This window comes from Varanus komodoensis, unplaced genomic scaffold, assembly GCF_004798865.1.
Source record: "Varanus komodoensis strain SLA01 unplaced genomic scaffold, ASM479886v1 scaffold9, whole genome shotgun sequence".
NCBI classification, from domain to species: Eukaryota; Metazoa; Chordata; class Lepidosauria; order Squamata; family Varanidae; genus Varanus; species Varanus komodoensis.
The window spans coordinates 6,472,013-6,491,465 of NW_025336598.1; the positions used below are offsets into that span (position 1 = coordinate 6,472,013).

At 41.5% G+C, this 19,453-nt stretch overlaps 1 protein-coding gene across 5 annotated transcripts in view; it reads right to left on the reverse strand.

The window, feature by feature from the left end:
• RGS12 (regulator of G protein signaling 12) overlaps window positions 1-19,453 on the reverse strand; it is a 172,590-nt gene that overhangs the window by 57,717 nt on the left and 95,420 nt on the right. For all 5 annotated transcript variants that reach the window (XM_044418484.1, XM_044418483.1, XM_044418485.1 and 2 more), the window contains 3 exons: window positions 18,006-18,191; window positions 16,002-16,075; window positions 13,884-14,010 (listed from right to left, as the gene is read on the reverse strand). In XM_044418484.1, the coding sequence (XP_044274419.1) occupies window positions 13,884-14,010; window positions 16,002-16,075; window positions 18,006-18,191 (387 nt within the window). The remainder of the gene's footprint in view (window positions 1-13,883; window positions 14,011-16,001; window positions 16,076-18,005; window positions 18,192-19,453) is intronic.

The window sequence follows — 19,453 nt, forward strand, 5'->3', positions numbered from 1 at the left end:
AATTTTTGCCTCTGTAATGGCAGAAAGGTTGAAAAAATTCTTAACAGACTTTATACAGACAGACCAAATTGGCTTCTTGCCTAAGAGACAAATAATAATAATAATAATAATTATTATTATTATTATTATTATTACATTTCTATGTGAGGACTATCCTGGATAATCTATATTCTAGAGTACTATGAAGTCCACTCTGAAAAACAAATGGCACTATTGTTTTTTGATGCGCAGAAGGCATTTGATAATGTTAATTGGCAGTTTATGAAACAGCAATTAAGACAAATGGACTTTGGTGAAAAAATTATAAATGTAATAACAAGTATTTATCAAAAACAAACTGCTAGAATAATAGTTAATGGAGAATTCACAGATATTATAAATATTCAAAAAGGTACAAGACAAGGATGCCCTTATCACCATTGTTATTCATACTGATCTTAGAAGTTCTCAACAGAAATGTCAGGAAAGATATGGATATTAAAGGAGCTAGAATTAAAGATGAAAGCTATAAACTCCAAGCATTTGCAGATGACCTAGTTTTCATCTTAGAAGATCCTTTGGTAACAGTGCCTAAATTACTAAAAAAAAATAGAAGGGATGAAAATAAATAGAGAAAAGACTAAGCTATTAGTGAAAAATTTTACATAGGAGCAAAGAACAGCTCTGATGGAGTAAATACTGTATGTTCCCATCTATAAGACGCCTCCATGTATAGGATGCCCCCCACTTTTCCTACCCATCTCCAGCAAGCTGCTACCATGCACGCAGGCCAGTTCGCCACCCCCACGCTGCCTCACCCCCCCCCCCAACCATCCCCCCCCCCCCAAAGCCCCCCGTGTATAAGATGCACCTCAATAAGTAAATGTTTTTAAGAAAAAGTAGTGTCTTGTATACGGAAAAATATGGTAGATCTTCAAATAGTTAAAAAGGTTAAATATTTGGGAATTTTCCTAACAGCTAGATGTTCTACACTGAAGGAAGACAACTATGTCAAACTGTTTAAAGAGATTAAGAGTGAATTAGAAAAGTGGACTAATCTACAATTATCATTGTTGGGAAGAACAGCTATAGTTAAAATGAACATATTACCTAAGATTTTGTTCTTATTCCAGGTGCTTTTTTTGTCACAGAACGCACCGGAACAGAGTTCCGGCACCTTTTTTCGACAGATTTTCCAAGTTTTAAAAGTAACTTTTGAAAATTTGATGTTTGGTCCACGTGGATTATTTATTTATTTATTTATTAAAACATTTTTATGCCGCCCCATTCGCTGAAGCCTCGGGGCGGCTTACAACAATAAATTAAAATAACATTTTAAAATATATACATTAAAATAAAATACAAATATACAACATAAAACATACAATATAAAACAAGCCGCCCTGGCCAGATAAAATTCAATAATATTAACATTTAAAATACTGCTTAAATAAAAAGGTCTTCGCCTGGCGCCAAAAAACAAATAACGACCGTGCCAGGCGGACCTCTCTGGGATTTGAATCGCCCTGTTGAGCGTAGCAGGTTGGTGGCAAAACGGTGCATGCGGGCTGCTTGTGTGTCGAATCCGATGCATGCATACTTCATCTGTGCTGGTTGTGATAGTGCTGCTCGGCTTGTGGCACTGCTCAACTTGTGATTAGTTGTGTGGTCGTGCGCTGAGTGTTACTGCGGGCGGCCACTGTTATGTTTCGTTACACAACTGATGTGTGTGGGTGTGTGTACAGTGATTGACTACGTGCGAAAGGTAAATAATTTCATGAGTTCCGGCACCTTATTTCTTACAAAAAAGCACTGCTTATTCCAAACAATCCCTATAAAAATTGAGAAAAAGTTTTTTGATAATTTAAATACACAAGTTTTGAGATTCATATGGCAAAAGAATAACCAAGAATTAAGTTAAAAATGCTTCAGGAGGCTACAGGGAATGGGGGTTTTGGTTTTCCTGATTGGTTGTTGTATTATCAAACATGTGTTTTAATGTGGTTAAAAGAATGGATAACACTAAGAAACAAAAGAATTCTATATCTTGAAGGTCATGATTTGCAAATGGGGTGGCATGCTTTTATGTGGTATGAGAAACGTAAAACTCTTATTAGGAATTCATTGATTTTGGTTTGGGAAAAATTAAAGACAAAACTCTATAATAAGATACCGAGATGGCTTTCCCCTATGGAAGCTCTTATATATCCAAATGCTTTGAACTTTAAAAAGATTGTGACTTATAATGATATTCTTGATAATGATGGAAGATTGAAATCAAATCAAAAACTACAAGAACAGGGTACTGACCTTTCTTGGTGGCATCAAGTGCAAATACAATCGAGGTATGCTAAAGATTATAAAATGTATGACTTCTATAAGGAGCAAACTATGTTTGATCAAGTAATTTTAAAATCAGATGAAAAAATGATTAAAAGATTGTATAACTTTCTCTAAGATATGAAAATGGAAGATGAACAAGTTAAGGAAACTATGATATCATGGGCACAAAACTTTGGATATAATAACGAGTTGAAGAAATGGCAAAAGCTGTGGGAAAGAAATATTAAATTTTGGCAATCTCATATAAATCTTTATAAAATGTTTTATAGATCATATTTGTTGCCAAATAGATTAGCAAAAATGTTCTCAAATATGTCAAATAGATGCTGGAAATGTAAACAAAAGTCTGGTACTTTTTACCATATGTGGTGGACTTGTGATAAAGCAAAAAAGAAAAAAAAACTGGATGAAAACACGTAGATGGCTTGGGGAAATGTTGCAGAGACCCCTAAGTATTTTTACTAGGCATTCTCCCTGAGGACTTTGATAAACAAAGCATATATTTGACTTTACATGTAATCACAGCAACAAGGATGGTATTTGCACAATATTGGAGGAATGAAGAGTTACTGACTGAAGAACTGATTGTAAAGAAGATACTGGACTGTGCGGAAATGGACAGACTGACTTTATCCCTTAAGGAAAAAAAAGATACATACTGCTATCAAACATGGGACTTTTTTTATCACTGGTTAGAGAAATGGAATTATATTTAGGGCTGAAATATATAGTAACTGTAAAGAGAATAAGATCACAACCCAGTATGTCTGATGTCTTTGGCATAATCATTGTCTCAACTGGTAGAAAATTAAAAAAAGAAAGAGATCATCTTAGCCTTCAAGGTCTCCAGGTATTTAACTCCTAAAAGAGTCACAGAAGTTCCCCTGGGACAGGATCAAAAGCTGATTTGGGATCAATAAAAGCAGTAAAAAGCTTTCCACCAGGAAAGCTTTCTCTGCCAAACTAACACACAACAATGGACCTGCTTTAAAACCCTATCTGTTCCTTACTGCTCGCCTCTATCCAAGTAAAAAGTTCATTTTTTAAATATGTCATATAAAGTTTCCCAATAACTGAAAGAAGGCTGCTAGAGTAATAATTAGCTGGATTGGTCCTATCACCTTATTTTGAAGATAGGAACTATCATCACTTTTCTTCAAGATAGGAACTATCATCACCTGCTTTTCTTCGTCGTGGCCTCTGTGCATCACACATATGGGTGATTAGCAAGCTTTCCAGACTCGGAGGAGGGAGGTGTCGTCAGCGAAGAATAGATGAGAGAACAGCTCTGTCAAAGGAGCAGTCCTGTCTGGCATGGACATCTCGTTGATAATGCTTGGCGAAAGTGCATGGGGCAGCCGATGTTGCAGCTCTGCAGATACCTTGAAGTGGAACCCCCATGGCAAAGGCAGACAAAGTTGCTACTGCTTGCGTAGAGTGACCTCTTGGAAACACAGGTAAGTCTATTTTTGCTAGCTGTATGCCAGGATGATAGTTTTGACGATCCATTTAGAGAGTCTCTGAGATGTGACCGGGGATCCTTTGTCATGCTCGGAATACTTAATGAAGAGTCTATTAGAACGACGGAATGGTTCTGTACGAGATCTGTAAAAAGCCAAGCAACGTCGAACATCAAGCGTGTGAAGAGACAGTTTTATCGGATTTGAAGGTGATGGAAAGAACACAGGCAAAACAATCTCTTGACTCATGTGGAACAGCATAGCCACCTTAGGCAGAAACGATGAATCCATCCGAAGAACGACCTTTTCCTTATGGAAATTCAAATACGGTGAGTCTATTCGAAGAGCACAAAGTTCGCTAGCTTTCCAAGCTGATGTGACTGCTATAAGGAAGTCCGTTTTCCAAGAAACAAGGCATAGGTCAATGGTTGCCAGAGGTTCGAACGGGGGCTTTGTAAGTGCCTGAAGTACTATGGAAAGGCTCCACGTTGGCATAGCAGGACGGATGGAAGGATGTAAATTCTGTAATCCCCTAATGAAATGCTGAACCAGAGGTTGAGAGAAGACCGATGAGCCTTGTACAGCACCACAATAATGTGATATGGCAGCTGCGTAAACTTTAATGGATGATGGTTTAAGTCCTGAGTGGTACAGTTCCAGGAAGAATTGTAAGATGTTCTCAATCAAAGCCACCCCAGGAAGAAACGAATGGTGTTCAGCAAACGATGAGAATCTCTTCCATTTCGCTGCAAAAGACCGACGGGTGGACGGTCTCAAGGCAGATTCGAGAATCGTTTGAATTTCTTGATCGAAAGCTGTCGGCACCAAAGCGGTTGTTGTCGAATTCAAGGGAGGAGCCGTTTGTACAGTTCATTGAGCCGGGTCCTCCATTGCTTGAGATGTCATCAGTATCGAATCAGTCATATGGTTTAGCTGATGTGCCAGGCCATCAGCTTCAACGAGGTCAAATCTGGATGCCTGATTGCTCCGTTCTGCTGTGCTAACAACTGAGGAATTGTTGGGAGCTGAAGAAACATTCCTCTGGATAGTCGAAGGAGAGTGGTAAACCAAGGTTGCCTCGGCCACCACCGGGTTATTAATATCCCTGTGGCGTTGTCTTGAACTATTTTCGACGCCACTCTCGTTAGAACTGGGATCAGAGGGAACGCATAGAAAGTCATGTTGTCCCAAGGGATCATGAGAGAATCCCCTATCGATCCTGATCCGATACACACTCTCAAACAATACTGATCACATACCCTGTTGTTTGTCTCGGGTAGCGAACAAGTCCATGTCTGGGTAACCCCATAAATGGAAAAGGTTTTCACAAATTTGTCTGTCCAACTCCCACTCATGGGTTGTTGACATCTGTCTGCTCAGCATGTCCACTTCTACATTGTCAGTTCCTGCCAAGTGAACCGCTAGGAGTAGTATGCCCCTTGGGATACACCAATCCCAAATTTCCATCGATAGACGCGCTAAAGTTGGTGACTTTGTCCAGCCCTGCTTGTTGATGTAAAAAACAACAGCAATGTTGTCCAATGCAATCTGGACAACTTGATGGCATAGTACAGTCTCGAAGGATTTGAGAATGTTAAAAATCACCAGAAGTTCAAGGAAGTTGATATGCTTCGTTGTTTCTTGTCGGTTCCAAGTCCCTTGGACCCGAAGTCCTGAACATGCTGCACCCCATCCGAGTAGGGAAGTACAGGGTTGTTGTTGGTTGAGGTGGTTGGAACGAGACACCGATAGACAGGTTGTCTGGAATAGTCCACCAAGTCAAAGTACGACGGATCGACAGTGGGATCCAGATCAGCTTGGTGGGAGAATCCTGTTGTGGGTGAAATGATCTGTTGAAGAACAGCTGTATGGGCCACAGATGCAGTCTGGCGTACGGGACAATGGCAACTGCAGCAGCCATGTGTCCCAGTAGTCTCTGGATGGTTATGGCTGGTACCGTTCTGTGCAGTCGGATTCGATGGATGTGTGGCTGCAGAGAGCATCTCGACGGTTCAGAGGAAGGAAGGCTCTCTCCCGAGTAGAATCGAGGCGTGCTCCGATGAAGTCGATGACCTGCGTGGGAATAAGGGACGATTTCTCGCGGTTAATGCAAAGTCCAAGATCGTCAAGTAGAGTGCAAGTCTTGTGTACAGCTAAAAAAAGGTCTTGTCTAGTCTGTGACACAATGAGCCAATCGTCCAAATACAGGTATATTTGTATGCCCTGAGTCCGTAAGTGTGCACACACCAGAGCCATACACTTCGTGAAAACTCTAGGGGCAGTAGCCAGGCCGAAAGGCAGACCATTGAACTCAAATATATTGGATCCGACAGTGAAACGTAGAAAGCGCCTGTGAGAAGGATGGATGGAAATATGGAAGTAGGCATCCTTCAAGTCCAGTGAGGTGAACCAGTCTTCTCTCCTCAGCAATGGAAAGATATTCTGTAAAGTGGTCATCCAAAACTTTTTAGGTTTCATGTACCTATTAACATTTCGCAAGACGAAGACCACCGTCCCGTTTCGGGACCGTAAAATATCTGGAATAGAATCAATGCAATCCCTCAGAGTGGGACAGCTGTCGAATCACTCCTTTACGAAGCAGCTGGTAGACTTCGTCGCATAGTAGAAGAACAGGGTGTAAAACAAATCAGACTTGACGGAAGAATGACATCGAATTCTATCCTAAATCTGAGCTGAATGATAGATAACACCCACCTATCAGATGTAATGGACTCCCAAATGGGGAGTCAGCTTTGAAGCCGGTCCCCAAAAGGAAGAGGGGAAGGTGGGGAGTGGAGAGAGAGAATGGTCCACCCAGACTGTCAATGTTGGCGCTCCTCAATGTTGAAACGTCGACAGCCCTGGGAGAAGCGTTGTTGCAGCTGCTGCCTTTGATGTTGCTGTCTTTGTTGGTACTGCTGTTGAGGCTGATATTGCTGGCGGTAGGAGGATCAAGGCCATTGCTACTTACGTTTTTGCTGAGGAAGCTCCATGCGGCATGCGCGATTCATGGATCGACTTCAGCTTATGGTCGGTCTTCTGGTGGAAAAGTCCGGTACTTTCCTCGATCCTCCTCTTCATTTCGTCTGGAAAATTACAGTTTTGTAGCCATGCGTGGCGGCACAGAGAAATGGTACTGATGAGGGCCCTCAAGTCAGTGTCCACGTGGTGCCTGGCAGTGGAGAGCTGTTGTATTGCCACCTGCATCACCTCCTTTATAAAGACTCTGGCCAAGTCCGCTTGGTGGTCTGGAAGGGAGGAGGCAACGTTATCCAGTTTTTGCATTATGAAGTACTGGGAACAAGCCAGTGTTGCTTCATAATTTGATATTCGCAGGCCAAGCCCAGAGGCCACATAGACTCGACGCGCGAACATATCGATTTTCCTCCCTTCCTTGTCACGAGGGGCCGTGTGACCCCTCGACTCCCTGCCCTGGGAGGACTCAACCACCACCGAGTTCAGCTTTGGGTGATGGAGCAGGAATGGGATGCCGTCCTCCCGAACCCAGTACATGGCCTCGTACCGACGAGATGTAGCCTGTGGTTGAGCCGGTTGGTCCCAGGGCTGGACCATAGCCTGACGAAGTGTCGTAATGAGTGGAAGGGCTACGGCTGCGGACTGCTCTCCCCTGACAATGTCGTAAAAACAATCGGTACCGGGACCGGGGCGATGATGGGCCTCAATCTCCAGAGACCAAATGAGGCGGGAGATGAGCTCTGCAAAGGTGACATGCAGTTTGTCAGGTGATGCGGGGCCTTGGGAGGTGATAGCCACATCAGGAGATGTAGAATCGACCTCCGACTCATCCGAGTCTTCGTGTAGCGGTGGCGGTCGCTAGAAGATGAGGTTTCCGGGGAGGTTGGATGTCCTCTCTCCATACGCCTCGACGTAGATGGGGCCTCTCTTGGGACCGATGGTGACTGACGATCCCGAGGGTAATAGGCATATGGTGGTAATTACCCCAGCCAGGAAAACCACCATATTCAGGCATTCGCCAATCCTCATCTTGGTGCTCAGACGAGTGGCTTTGACATCTGGGAGGCGATGGTGAGTCTGCAGGTGGCTCAGCTGTGGGCGTCGGAGAGCGTTCCCTCGGTGGGGAGTCTCTGATCACTCCATCAGAGATGGACTCCCTAAGCGGCTCCTCCGGCTGTTAAGGAGGCGCACTCTCAGGCTGAATAGATTGCCTGGGGGATCCTGGCAGAGTAACCTGCATCGCGGATTGCAGGGCCGGTCCCGAGGAAGTCGGTACCGCAGCGGCGGTTGGTACCAAAAAGCCCGATGAACCCGAACTCGGGTGGTCGGGTTTTTTGCCCTTGCAAGCGGGCTTGTCCGCCTTTTCTTTCCTTGGCTTCTTATGCATGGAAGGCTTATCTGAGCCGGTATGCTTGCGCTTCTCCCATTTTTTGGCTGGGGAAGAAGGTAGCTGCTGGGCCTCCATAGAGGTGGTGCCTTCGTCCGAAGGACGCTGTGGAGGAGCGGCAGGAGCCAGGGCAGGGTGCTTCGAAGGCGCACCAGCGGTAGAGGCGGAGCGCTGAGAGGGCGTGGCCGAAGAGGAGCCAGGTCTTAAGACCAATTGGTCAGATTGCATCAAGGCCTGGTCCCATAGGAGTTTGTGGAGACGATTCTCCCTATTTTTCCTAGTTTGCTTGGTAAACGCCAAGCAGTGGCCGCATTTGTTGGTTCTATGCCCCTCACCAAGGCAGAGGAGGCATAGGTCATGCGGATCCGCGGGCAACATTTTGGAACCGCATTCAATACATTTGCGGAATGCCGCTTGCTGCGCCAGCGTGAAAAGAAAGAGAGAAGATAGTGCAGAGGGTAAGATAATATTTTTGGGGTTTTTTTTAATTGGAACGAAAGGTTTGAAGAAAGAACGGGTTAAGAGAAAAACTTGGAGCAGAAGAAAAGGATAGCAACAAGATATATAAAAAGTGTAAAACGAACAGTGAGCACGAGGATCTAAGTGAGAGACGAAGAGGCACCGGGTACAGTGAACAGCGGTCGCAAAGACTGAGTAAAATGGCAGACACTCCGTCCTATTTATACCACAGAGGGGTAGGGGAGAGGAGTTTTCCTGCCAAAACCATCAGCTTTCTAATCTTCCGGCCTAGGCACTGCGCAGGCACAGCACCCCATATGTGTGATGCACAGAGGCCACGACAAAGAAATTGGAGATATGAAGGGAAGGTTTCATGCAAGATGGGCATGATAAAGGTCCAAAATGGCAGGGACCTAACAGAGGCAGAAGAGATTAAGAAGGGGTGGCAAGATTACACAGAAGAACTATACAAGAAAGAGCTTAATGTCCCTGATAACCACGATGGGGTGGTCACTGACCTCGAGCCAGACATCCTCGAATGTGAAGTCAAATGGGCCTTAGGAAGTCTGAGCAACAACAAAGCTAGTGGAGGTGACAGCATTCCAGCTGAGCTATTCAAAATCCTAAAAGACGATGCAATAAAAGTGCTACACTCAATATGCCAGCAAATTTGGAAAACTCAACGGTGGCCACAGGATTGGAAAAGGTCAGTTTACATTCTGATCCCAAAGAAGGGCAATGCCAAAGAATGTTCAAACTATTGAGATACGTTAAAGATTGTAAAGCATGGGGGTTTTACAAGGACTTAACAGCGTTTGGTCAAGCGATGCTTAAATCAGATGAGAAAATGATTAAAAGATTATATGATTTCCTACTTGACAGGAAAATGGAAGAGGAACAGGTTAAGGAAACTATGATAACATGGGCACAAAATTTTGGATATAATATTGAATTAGAAAAGTGGCAAAAGCTATGGGAGAGAAATGTTAAGGTAACATTAGCAACTTCGTATAAAGAAAATGTATATAAAATGTTTTATAGATAGTATCTGCCACCAAATCGATTAGCTAAGATGTTTCCAAATATGTCAAATGGATGTTGGAAATGTAAACATAAAGTGGGTACCTTTTACCATATGTGGTGGACATGTGACAATGTGAAAAAGTATTGGATTAAAATACATAAATGGCTTGAGGAAATCTACAAAAACCCTTAGGTTTTAAACCTGAAGTTTTCTTATTAGGCATTATACCGGAAGATATTAGCAAACAAGAAAAGTATTTGATGTTACATGTAATCACAGCGGCAAGGATTGCATTTGCTCAAAACTGGAAAAGTGAGGAATTACTCACCGAAGAACTGATTTTAAAAAAGATTCTGGACTGTGCAGAAATGGATAGATAGACTTTATCACTGAAGGAGAAAGAAGATACTGACTTCTATCAAACTTGGTACTTTTTTTATTATTGGCTGGATAAACGGGACTTGGCTTAGATTTAAAGATGTCTTTAAGGTATTATAAATGGATGTGAATATGACTATAGAATGTTAAAAGGTATGTAGTAGGGGGCTGACCCAGTAGGTCCGATGTATTTGATGAATGATGTTTGTAGTATTAGTTTAAAATCTTAATAAAATCTTTTTTCTTTTTCTTTTTTAAAGAGTTTTAGAATTTTAGGCTTTAGAGGTCCTCAATGCAAGATTGAGTCTCTTGTGGAAGTCCAGTGGAGTGAAGCCAGGCTTGTTGGCAGATGGCCATGCCACCAATCATGGTCTTTGCATTGATGTTGATATGGAGCCTGGCCATGGTGATCTACTGGTGGTCAAGCTTGGAGGCCTCCGTCTGGGACACTCAGCCCAGATCTCTGTGATTGCTGGCAGGTATTCACACATGGTGCTACTCTTGTCCCGCAGCAACAGTTGATATTGGGTTATGGTGGCCTCATAATTATAGACCCAGAGACCAAGCACTGCGGTTACATACATGCTTCTCACCATTCTATTCAGGTGGTGGCCCTCCTGGCCCACCGGTACCATGTACTCCCTCTGTAAGGCCCTGTGCAGGAACAAGTTGTGTTTTGGATGTTGGAGCAGGTATGATGAGGCAATAGGTTCTCTTGCACCAGTGTCTGAACTTGGTAATGGGTTGGATGAGGGCTAATAAACTGAAACTGAATCCAAACAAGACAGAGGTCTTGTTGGTGGGCACTCCTGCTCTCTAACTAGGAAATTTTTAACCTACCCTGGATGGGGCTACACTCCCCATAAAGGATAAGGTGCATAGTTTAGGTACTCCCTGGTTTCTCAGCTGGACTTGGTGGCCAGGAGCCCCTTCTGTCAACTTTGACTGATTTCTCAGCTACATTCCTGCTTGGATGAGTGGAGCCTTGCCACAGTGACCCATACGCTGGTAAACTGTTGCCTGGACTACTGTAATGCATTCTACGTAGGACTACCTCTGAAAATGGTCTGGGGGGTTACAATTAATACAGAACAGGGCAATGTGGCTGGTAACAAAGACTGGGTGGTGAGAACGTATCACACCAGTTCTCTGTCAGCTGCACTGGTTCCCTGTTCCAGTCTGAGCCCAATTCAAAGTGTTATCTTTGACATATAAAGTCCTAAATGGCTTGGGACCAGGATACCTGAGGGAGTATCTATCTTCATATATTCCTACCCATCCGCTTAGATCCTCTTTGAAACTCCTCCTCTGGATACCCTCCCCTAGTGAGATAAAAGGGGAAAGGCCTAGGAGGAAGGCATTCCCAGAAATACTGCCTAGGCTCTAGAATTCACTCCCCAGGGATATACAGGTGGTGCCAATTCTTCTTTCTTTCAAGTGCCAGGTGGAAAAAAAATAAAGCTTTTGGTTAATTTAATTTATTTTACCTTTATATTTTGCTATGGATTATTTCTTTTAACTTAATTTTTGGTTAATTTATAGGCTGTATTGTGTGTGGTTATATTTTATTGTGTGATGCTTATCTATTATTTTATTATCTATTTTATCTGTTTATTAATTGCTGTTATTGCATCTTATATATTCGATGCTGTCTTAACATTTGTAAGCTGCCCAGAGAAACTTTGGGTTATGGGGTGGCATAGAAATGGAAATAATGAGACATCCTTTTCCAACACTTGGTATGCCATCTTCAGTCTTTTTGACATGGCCTGTGCAGCAGAGGGAGTCTTCCAAGAGGATGCCAGATCCTATGATGCCATGGCTGCATCTGGTGACAAAAGAGGAAGAGTTCTTGAAATAATTGATTCTGAATTTGAGGCAAATGCCTCTGGGCTTGAAGAAGGGGATGGTGTCCTTAATCTCTGGGGTCTCAATGTTGAAGGGGTTGACGATCCATGTAGACTCAGTACTGAGGGTGTTGACTTTATACCCAAGCTTTGTTTCGGCATCAAGGACATTATCTCAGTGTCTGTGATATGGTGTTAATATGCTTGGTGCAAGGGCATGGTGTCATCTCAGTACTGAAATCTGTAGTCAGCGTACAATACTCTGAATTCCTCTTGGTAGAAAAGAGGTGACAGTAGGCGGTCCGGACTCATTCAATGAAGGGAAGAACAGGATCACACCCAGTGTCCCCTGGCTGCCACCTGTCGTGTTGATGCTGGCAAGGTGATGTTGGATCGTCTTGGTGTTGAGCCACTTTCTGATGGAGGTGGTGTTGGTCTTGGTGGAGAGCATGGGAGGACTACTTCAATGCCGAGCAAGTATCAGGAGGTAGTGGGGCTGGCTTCTGCTGATCGCCTCAGTGTTGATGTCTGGGATGATGGACAGGTTAGTGATCTGGTAGGGTCCACTCTAGGGTTGTCTCTAGGCAATGTGGTGCCAATGTGGTGCCAATGGGGCATGAGCTGGGTCCACCCATCATGAACAGTCAGATGGTGAGGTCAAGTGAATCCTTGAAGTTGAGGGTCAATGGGGGCTCTCATAGTGCCTTCTCTTCTCTTTCATGGTGGCAGCAGCAGTCATGTTTCACCACCTTTCTGGCTGCATGGTCGTCAGGCGAACAACCCTGTCAAGGTGAGAGCAGGTCAACTGGGGGTTCCCTTGTCACAAGTTGGAGGGGTAGCTCTATTCCATATACCTGGCTGAGTTGGTGACTTGAAGGGCTTTCTTCCAAAGTGCAGCCTTCAGGTGGGTGGCCCAGTGTCTCCAACATGTCACTCACCCAGGCAGAGGAAGCAAAACGAGTGGCTATCAGGGGGAGGGAGCTTGCTGCCATAGTGGGTGAAGCACCTAAATGCCACCAAAGATGCCCTTGAAGTAGGTAGGGAAGGCAAGGGCAAAGGCAAGGGCAACTCAATGAGAATGCAAGGAATGGAGATGGAAAGCAGGTAGAAAGTTATACTTTTGTAAGAATTATTTTATAGATAAAGAGTGAGTGGGTATGTGAAGGAGAAAAAAAGCGGTGCAGAGGAAGGTTTGGAATGAGAAAAGGTAAGCAAAAAAGGAATGCCAGATGCTCGAGTGAAGACAGAAACTCTTCCCATTCTAGGCACCATGGCAGTCAAAAAGGAACTGAAAGTATAGGTGGGAGCCTGTTCCATGCTTTCCTGAAACAGGAAGGGGAGGGGCTCCTGCTCAATCATATGCTTAGGTATGGAGGCTTCTCAACAACAGGCTCTGTGCAGGCACAAAATCCATAGGGGCTGTCAACCCATGGAGGAAAAGAGCTGGGGGAGAGGATATATGTGACGTTTACTGGGTTTTTAGGAATCTGAGATGAAAAAAGGGTTGTAGGGAAATCCATATGCACCCTCTTCCCCAGTACAACAGATCTTGATGTAGCTGAGATTACTGAGAAGGGGCTTTAGCCTACCTCTCTGCCTGATGCAAGCAGGATTATTGACTTTACTGGCACTAATGACTAACCACCCAGCTGGAGCTACAACTCTGTGTAAGTCACGGTCCAGGGTTATGCACACACTTGTGGGTCCAGGCACATCATTCCCAAACCATCACCTGGTGCTACTGAAGAAGTTGACCACCCCAGTCTAGAATCTTGTAACAGTTTTAGAAAGTTTTAGAAGAAAAGGATAAAACACCCAAAAGAAAGTTGCTTAAAAGCCTTTGCATTTTAAATTAGATAAAACTATTGAGAATTTTTTAAAATTCAAGAATGAAGTATAAATACTATACTAACTGTAGCTCAAAACATGGTGCTTCTTTTCCAGAAATACTACAACTGTTTCAAGAGATTAAATGTTTTTATGCAGATAAGCAAATTAATGTTTTTATCTTATTTTATTACATTACTTACTAGCCTTGCCACAAGATTATTAAGATTTAAACCATATTTTGCAACCACTGGCCGTAGGACTTCTGTTACTGGTTTCGTAGGTTTAGCCTTTAAGCCAACAGATCTATTGATAGGAATGAGATCCAGCCTAAAACACATGAAAAAAATCCAGTCAGTGTCTATTAAAAACAACTCAAACTACACAAGAGGCTTGCAATTATATCTGGGAATGGTAAGTATACAAGAAACTGTGAATAATGTAGTCAATTTTTAAAAATTATAATACGCATATCTTCACAAATTAACCATACTCTACGTGTTCTTGGGAAACACATCCATTATTTTCTCCAACAAGAGTGGCAGTATAGCTCCATAGCTGTTCAGCTAGAAGTAGGCCCTATGGAAGATGTCAAAAACCAGATGAACTAGAATTTCCAAGAGTCACAAAAAGAAAGCAGGTTGGTTCTGATGCTTCTTGTTTATAAAACAATTATTTCCCTTATTAAGCTCCTGATGACAACAGAGCTGTATTCTTGTCTATGAAAAAGAGAGGAACCACTCCAAGGACAGGAATAACAGTTACATTTATAATACCTGTCTCAAGTAGATGAAGTGTTGAATTACTATGAAAGTCAGACAGGTTTCTAAAGAGATGTAAATAATGCAATATGGAGGCTACTACGGAAAATTCCTCTTGATAATCTAACAGTGGACAGATGTTCAAGAAACAAAATGATACTGCTTTACTCCTAAATTGCAAATCTGCCAATCAATGTATTAGTCATGAAGTCTTTCTAACATTTGGCAAATGTGTGGATGCCTTTTTAAAAATAAATTGTAGGCATGGTAGATTAGTCATGTCCCCACCAGAATGCCAAAAATATAGGGGTCACCTCTACCAGCAACTTACAAACAGTAATTCACTCAAACTGCAATTGCTATTGCCTTAGGGAAAGCTGCATTCTATCAATGAGAACCCACCTTACATCAAATTATTATTTCTTAAATTGAGTCAGAAGTTACCTTTAAAGATATTCCTGTATTTAGCTCAGAACCAAGGCCGACAGTACTCAAGCACTACATTACCTTGGCCTCATTACCGGCAAAAAGGCATTGCACATTTGTACATGTACCATATTTGTACATGCCTCAAAATCTTGCTCCTTTATCCACTTTTTTCTAACAGGAAAGAGCACAGCCCCCAAAAAACTTATCAGGTCTCACAAACACAAGCACTTTGTGGACAAGGGGCAGGTACACAGGAATTAAGCCAAAAAAGGTTGATGATCTGCTCACAAAATTTACATACTGAAATTAGCATAAAAAGTGATACTCTAAAAAGATTTTAAAAACTAAGCTTAAAACTAAAACACCCTGTATGGAAAGATAAAAATAACATACCTGTATTTTGCAAAAATACAAAAACAAGAACAGAAATTGATAGGAAACTTCTGGGAGGATGCTCAGTTGCAAGAGAAAGTGTTGGTTCAGACATAACACCAAATCATGGTTGGCAATACAAGTGCTATGTTCACATACTCCCTTTCTGTCCTCTGATTTTCTCTCTCATTTCTGATTTAGCACTGTTCAAATAAGCGATGTGTTCATACATTTCCTGCTGCTCCCCTCCTTCAGATTACTGATTTTCAGGAAACTATGCCAGGGTCTTTGTAGCACAGTATATCAGAAGTGAGAAGATAAATAAGGGTGAACAAGCAGAGAGGGGAATTCATGAGCATAGGGCTTAGTATCATATCCAAATATACAAATGTAATTATGAAGAACTAACTGGTTTAGTGATTAAAAATGCAGGTAAACTTCCAATTTCTATGGAAAAAAGAACTGTAAATCACATTTCATTTCATGTTGTGACCACTGACCCTGTTCTAAGGTGCTTAATTAATAGTTCTTCAAGCAGGTACTCTATTTATTTTAATGGTAGTTGCAGCTATGTATCTTCTGACTTCTCCACTGAAGTGAATTGGGACCTCCTTGCAGAACTGTGCTTGTGAAGCAGAACTGCTATATCTGGAAATGTTGCCCTGGGACAAAAGCCTTCTGTTTTATTTTACGGGATATTAAAACTATGCTTTTACCACATACTGACAGCTTTCAAAAAGCATAGAACTATTTTCTTACCGAAATAACGTTCTCTTTTCTAGGCGAAGAGCTTGAGAATCTAAAATACTGCTGTCCTGATTCAATACAAGCGGCTACAAACATGGAAGGGAGAGAATAATGGGTTAATGAGGAACTTTATTTTAAAGTCTACTTATTTAAAGAGGTTTAAATGTTACCTATAAAGCATGCAGTCTTTTAATTGACAAGATTTTCTGATGAAAAATATAACAGTTTAATATTATAAACAATTTACTTTTAGAACACTCTCTACAGTACTTGTTATTTAGAAGAATGTCTTCTCTGTGGCTGTAAATTTCATTTGATTCTATGCAAAGAATACTTCTAGTCCAAAGTAATTCAAATATTTGTTTCTGCAACATGAATTCCTTTTTGTCAGATTCTTTCTTTGCAAATTAAAATGTGTTATCTTTTTAACCTGTTTCCAGCTTACTATTGTGAATGACTCATTCCACTTTAAGTATAGTACTTGCATGTACAAAGTATTCCTTGGTAATTTTCACCTTAGCTTTTGGCCAGGTTCACACATAATGCTAAGCCACACTTAGATTAATCTACTCTTCTTCTTTTTTTGGCCTGGGGGGGATTGGAATGTATACTGAATGTTGTTTTCCATATTTATTGGCATATTCTTGTTAGGATTTGTACTGATTCAGTATTGGCAGCTCAGAATTATTCTATTGGTATTCTATCTACTTCAGGTGTTTTATTCCTTCCAAATACTTTGACAGTAGCTTTCATTTAACTTTCAAATATTTCAGGCTCTTCCTCATAGGATTTCTCTTTGAAGGATTCTGTCATCTCTTCATCCTGTCTGTATAGTTCTATATATTCTTTCTATGTTCTCTTTATTTTCTCCTGGTCAGATAGTATGTTCCCTTGCTTGTTTTTCAGCATTCCTGATCTAGAGTTGAATTTCCCTTTGATTTCTTGAATCTACTGGAATAAGTCATTCATTCATTCATTCTTTTTTTTTCTTTAACCACTCTTGCCCACTATCTCCAACACAGCAACAAATTATGGGTTTCGTTTCTGCATTGTCTATGGTTAAAAAGACAATGGCTGTTCACAAATCACAACTCAGAATTCAGTGAACCATGAGTTAGTGGTATGGAAAAGGGTGAAGGAATGGATGGAAAAGGAATAGATGGCAGCCACACCTCAGTGTCCTATTCACATCACATCTCATTGGGGGAAATGCAAAAATGCACTGAAGGATACAGTTGGTTGTGATGATCCAAGAGTCACAGACTGTTTGATTCATTTGGGCATTCGTTTTAATTGGGCTACACAAGGTTATCTCATTAATCAATTTACTGATTTCTGTTGCAACCCTTTTTTACACTCTGCAGTATATTCAGGTACAAATACACTTATTGGTTGCAAAGGGCCTATAACAAGGACCTATTTTTGTGGTGCTTAGTAGTCCTGTATTTCATAGTCAAAAGCTGAATAAACGATTCTGAATCAGAGAAGTTTGTCTTCTGAACAAACAAGTCAATTTAAAATGAAAAAAAAAAAAAAAAACAACCCAAAAACCATGAAGATTATTCTAAATGAAAGCTGAGTGCTTGTGTGGTACATATGTTAGGATTACATTCACTATTTGTGAGAATGCATACAACTAATTAACAGTAACACTAGAGATAAAAATGTAGAAAGAAAAACACATCAAGAAAGCAGCTTAACAATTTATGACTCTGGTGCATGTGCCATTTGCCACAGCAGTAGAGAACCAATGGGAAGCATCCTCTGACCCCTACAACCAGCTGGGATTCTAAGAATTATTTGAAGTTTGCCCCCCTTGCCTCCCAGGAAGAACATGTCCAAGAAGAGACCAACTTGGCCTCTTCCACTGGGAACAGTAAAGGAGCAACAGCTTTCCTCTACTTTTCTATTCCTCATAAGACCTGTACAGCACTTAGAAAACATTAGATACTTTCTAAATGTTAAAAATAATATAATAACTTTAAAATGTTTATCTTAAACAATAAATATATATACCTTATCCCCCCCAACTAAAAACAGATCTACTGCAGCTATATTAATGCCTTGCTTCTCACAGAACACAGATAATGTCTCTTTGATTGAAACTCCAGCTCTAATTGTCATTGAATAGGATGATCCATCTGAAAGGTTTACTTGGCAGCATTTGGATGACTTCTCTTTCTCATTTACAGGTCCAGATCCCTTGTAGAAGACAAATTTTCAAGAGATGAGAAACAAGGTTAATGTTTGATCAGGAAATTAAAAACAAAAATCAAACAGAGCAAAGTGTATTAAGATATCAATTAAGGTATTAAGTAAATAACAATACAAGCCAAATGCAGTTCTAAGTTCTGTAAAAAATACTTGAATACAGACTTTCCTTCATCAGTCTACTGATACTGTGCAAGAACAATTAATTGCATATATTTTGCAAGTGGAACATTTTTGAGTAATTTGTGAACTAAAATGAAATTCTCAGACATCTTTAAATCCTATGCATATTTACTTAAATGTGTCCCACTAAGTTCAGTAATACTGGGGTTAAACTGGATATGGCACTAAGCATACATTGGGAAGCATATCAAGTATTTCTTCTTTCCTTGTTTTTTTTTTTAAATGACTAGCAGGCATGAGAGAGCCCCCAATTTTCACTGGACCTATGGTGTGTAGGGAGGAAGTTGAACCCTTCTATCTCCTGTGGAAATAACAAGGAGAATCCTATCTACTGCTTTTCAGGCCATCCTAAAACCTCCCAAAAGGATCTGCTCTCCTCTGCCCAAAGGATGAAGAGCAAAATGGTGTGTGTGTGTAGGGGGGGTGTTTTAAATCAGTGTCACAGCTATAGATCAAAAAGTTAAAATTTCCTTCCTGCAGCAGTTCTGATGAAACTTACCTTCTTAAGCTTTCTATTAATAATAATTTAAACGTAACTTTGCATGTTTAGCCTTATCTCTACTTTGGTCCTTGCTTTTAATTAAGGAGGCATATTAGGTTCATCTGGCAAGCCATGGTAGCAGTTGCTTTCCAATGCACCTGGAGGGCCCTAGGTTGAGGAAGGATACTTTACAAAAGAGAAGCAGGTGTCCCTATATTGTTTGTCATCAATTTTCTATAATCTGTCACCTCTGCATGCCTTATTCTCTATCCAGTCTACATGGAGTCTGCTCTGGGAAAATAAAAATTTGACTTATACTTTCTACCTCCTTAGAAAGGATATTGTGCTAAAGCATGTGATCTTGGTATTTTACTGATAACTGTATAGCTCAGTGGTGGTGAACCTATGGCATGCGTACTGCAGCAGGCACGCAGAGCCCTCTCTGTCGGCATGCGAGACAAGTCACCCCAGCATCGCCCCAGCAGCTGAGCATCAGGTAACAGTGCACATAGGGGCCATGCGCCGATGCTTGGAAAGGAGTAGCGGCACCAAGTGATGACATCACGAGCCGCGACTCATTAGCCACGAC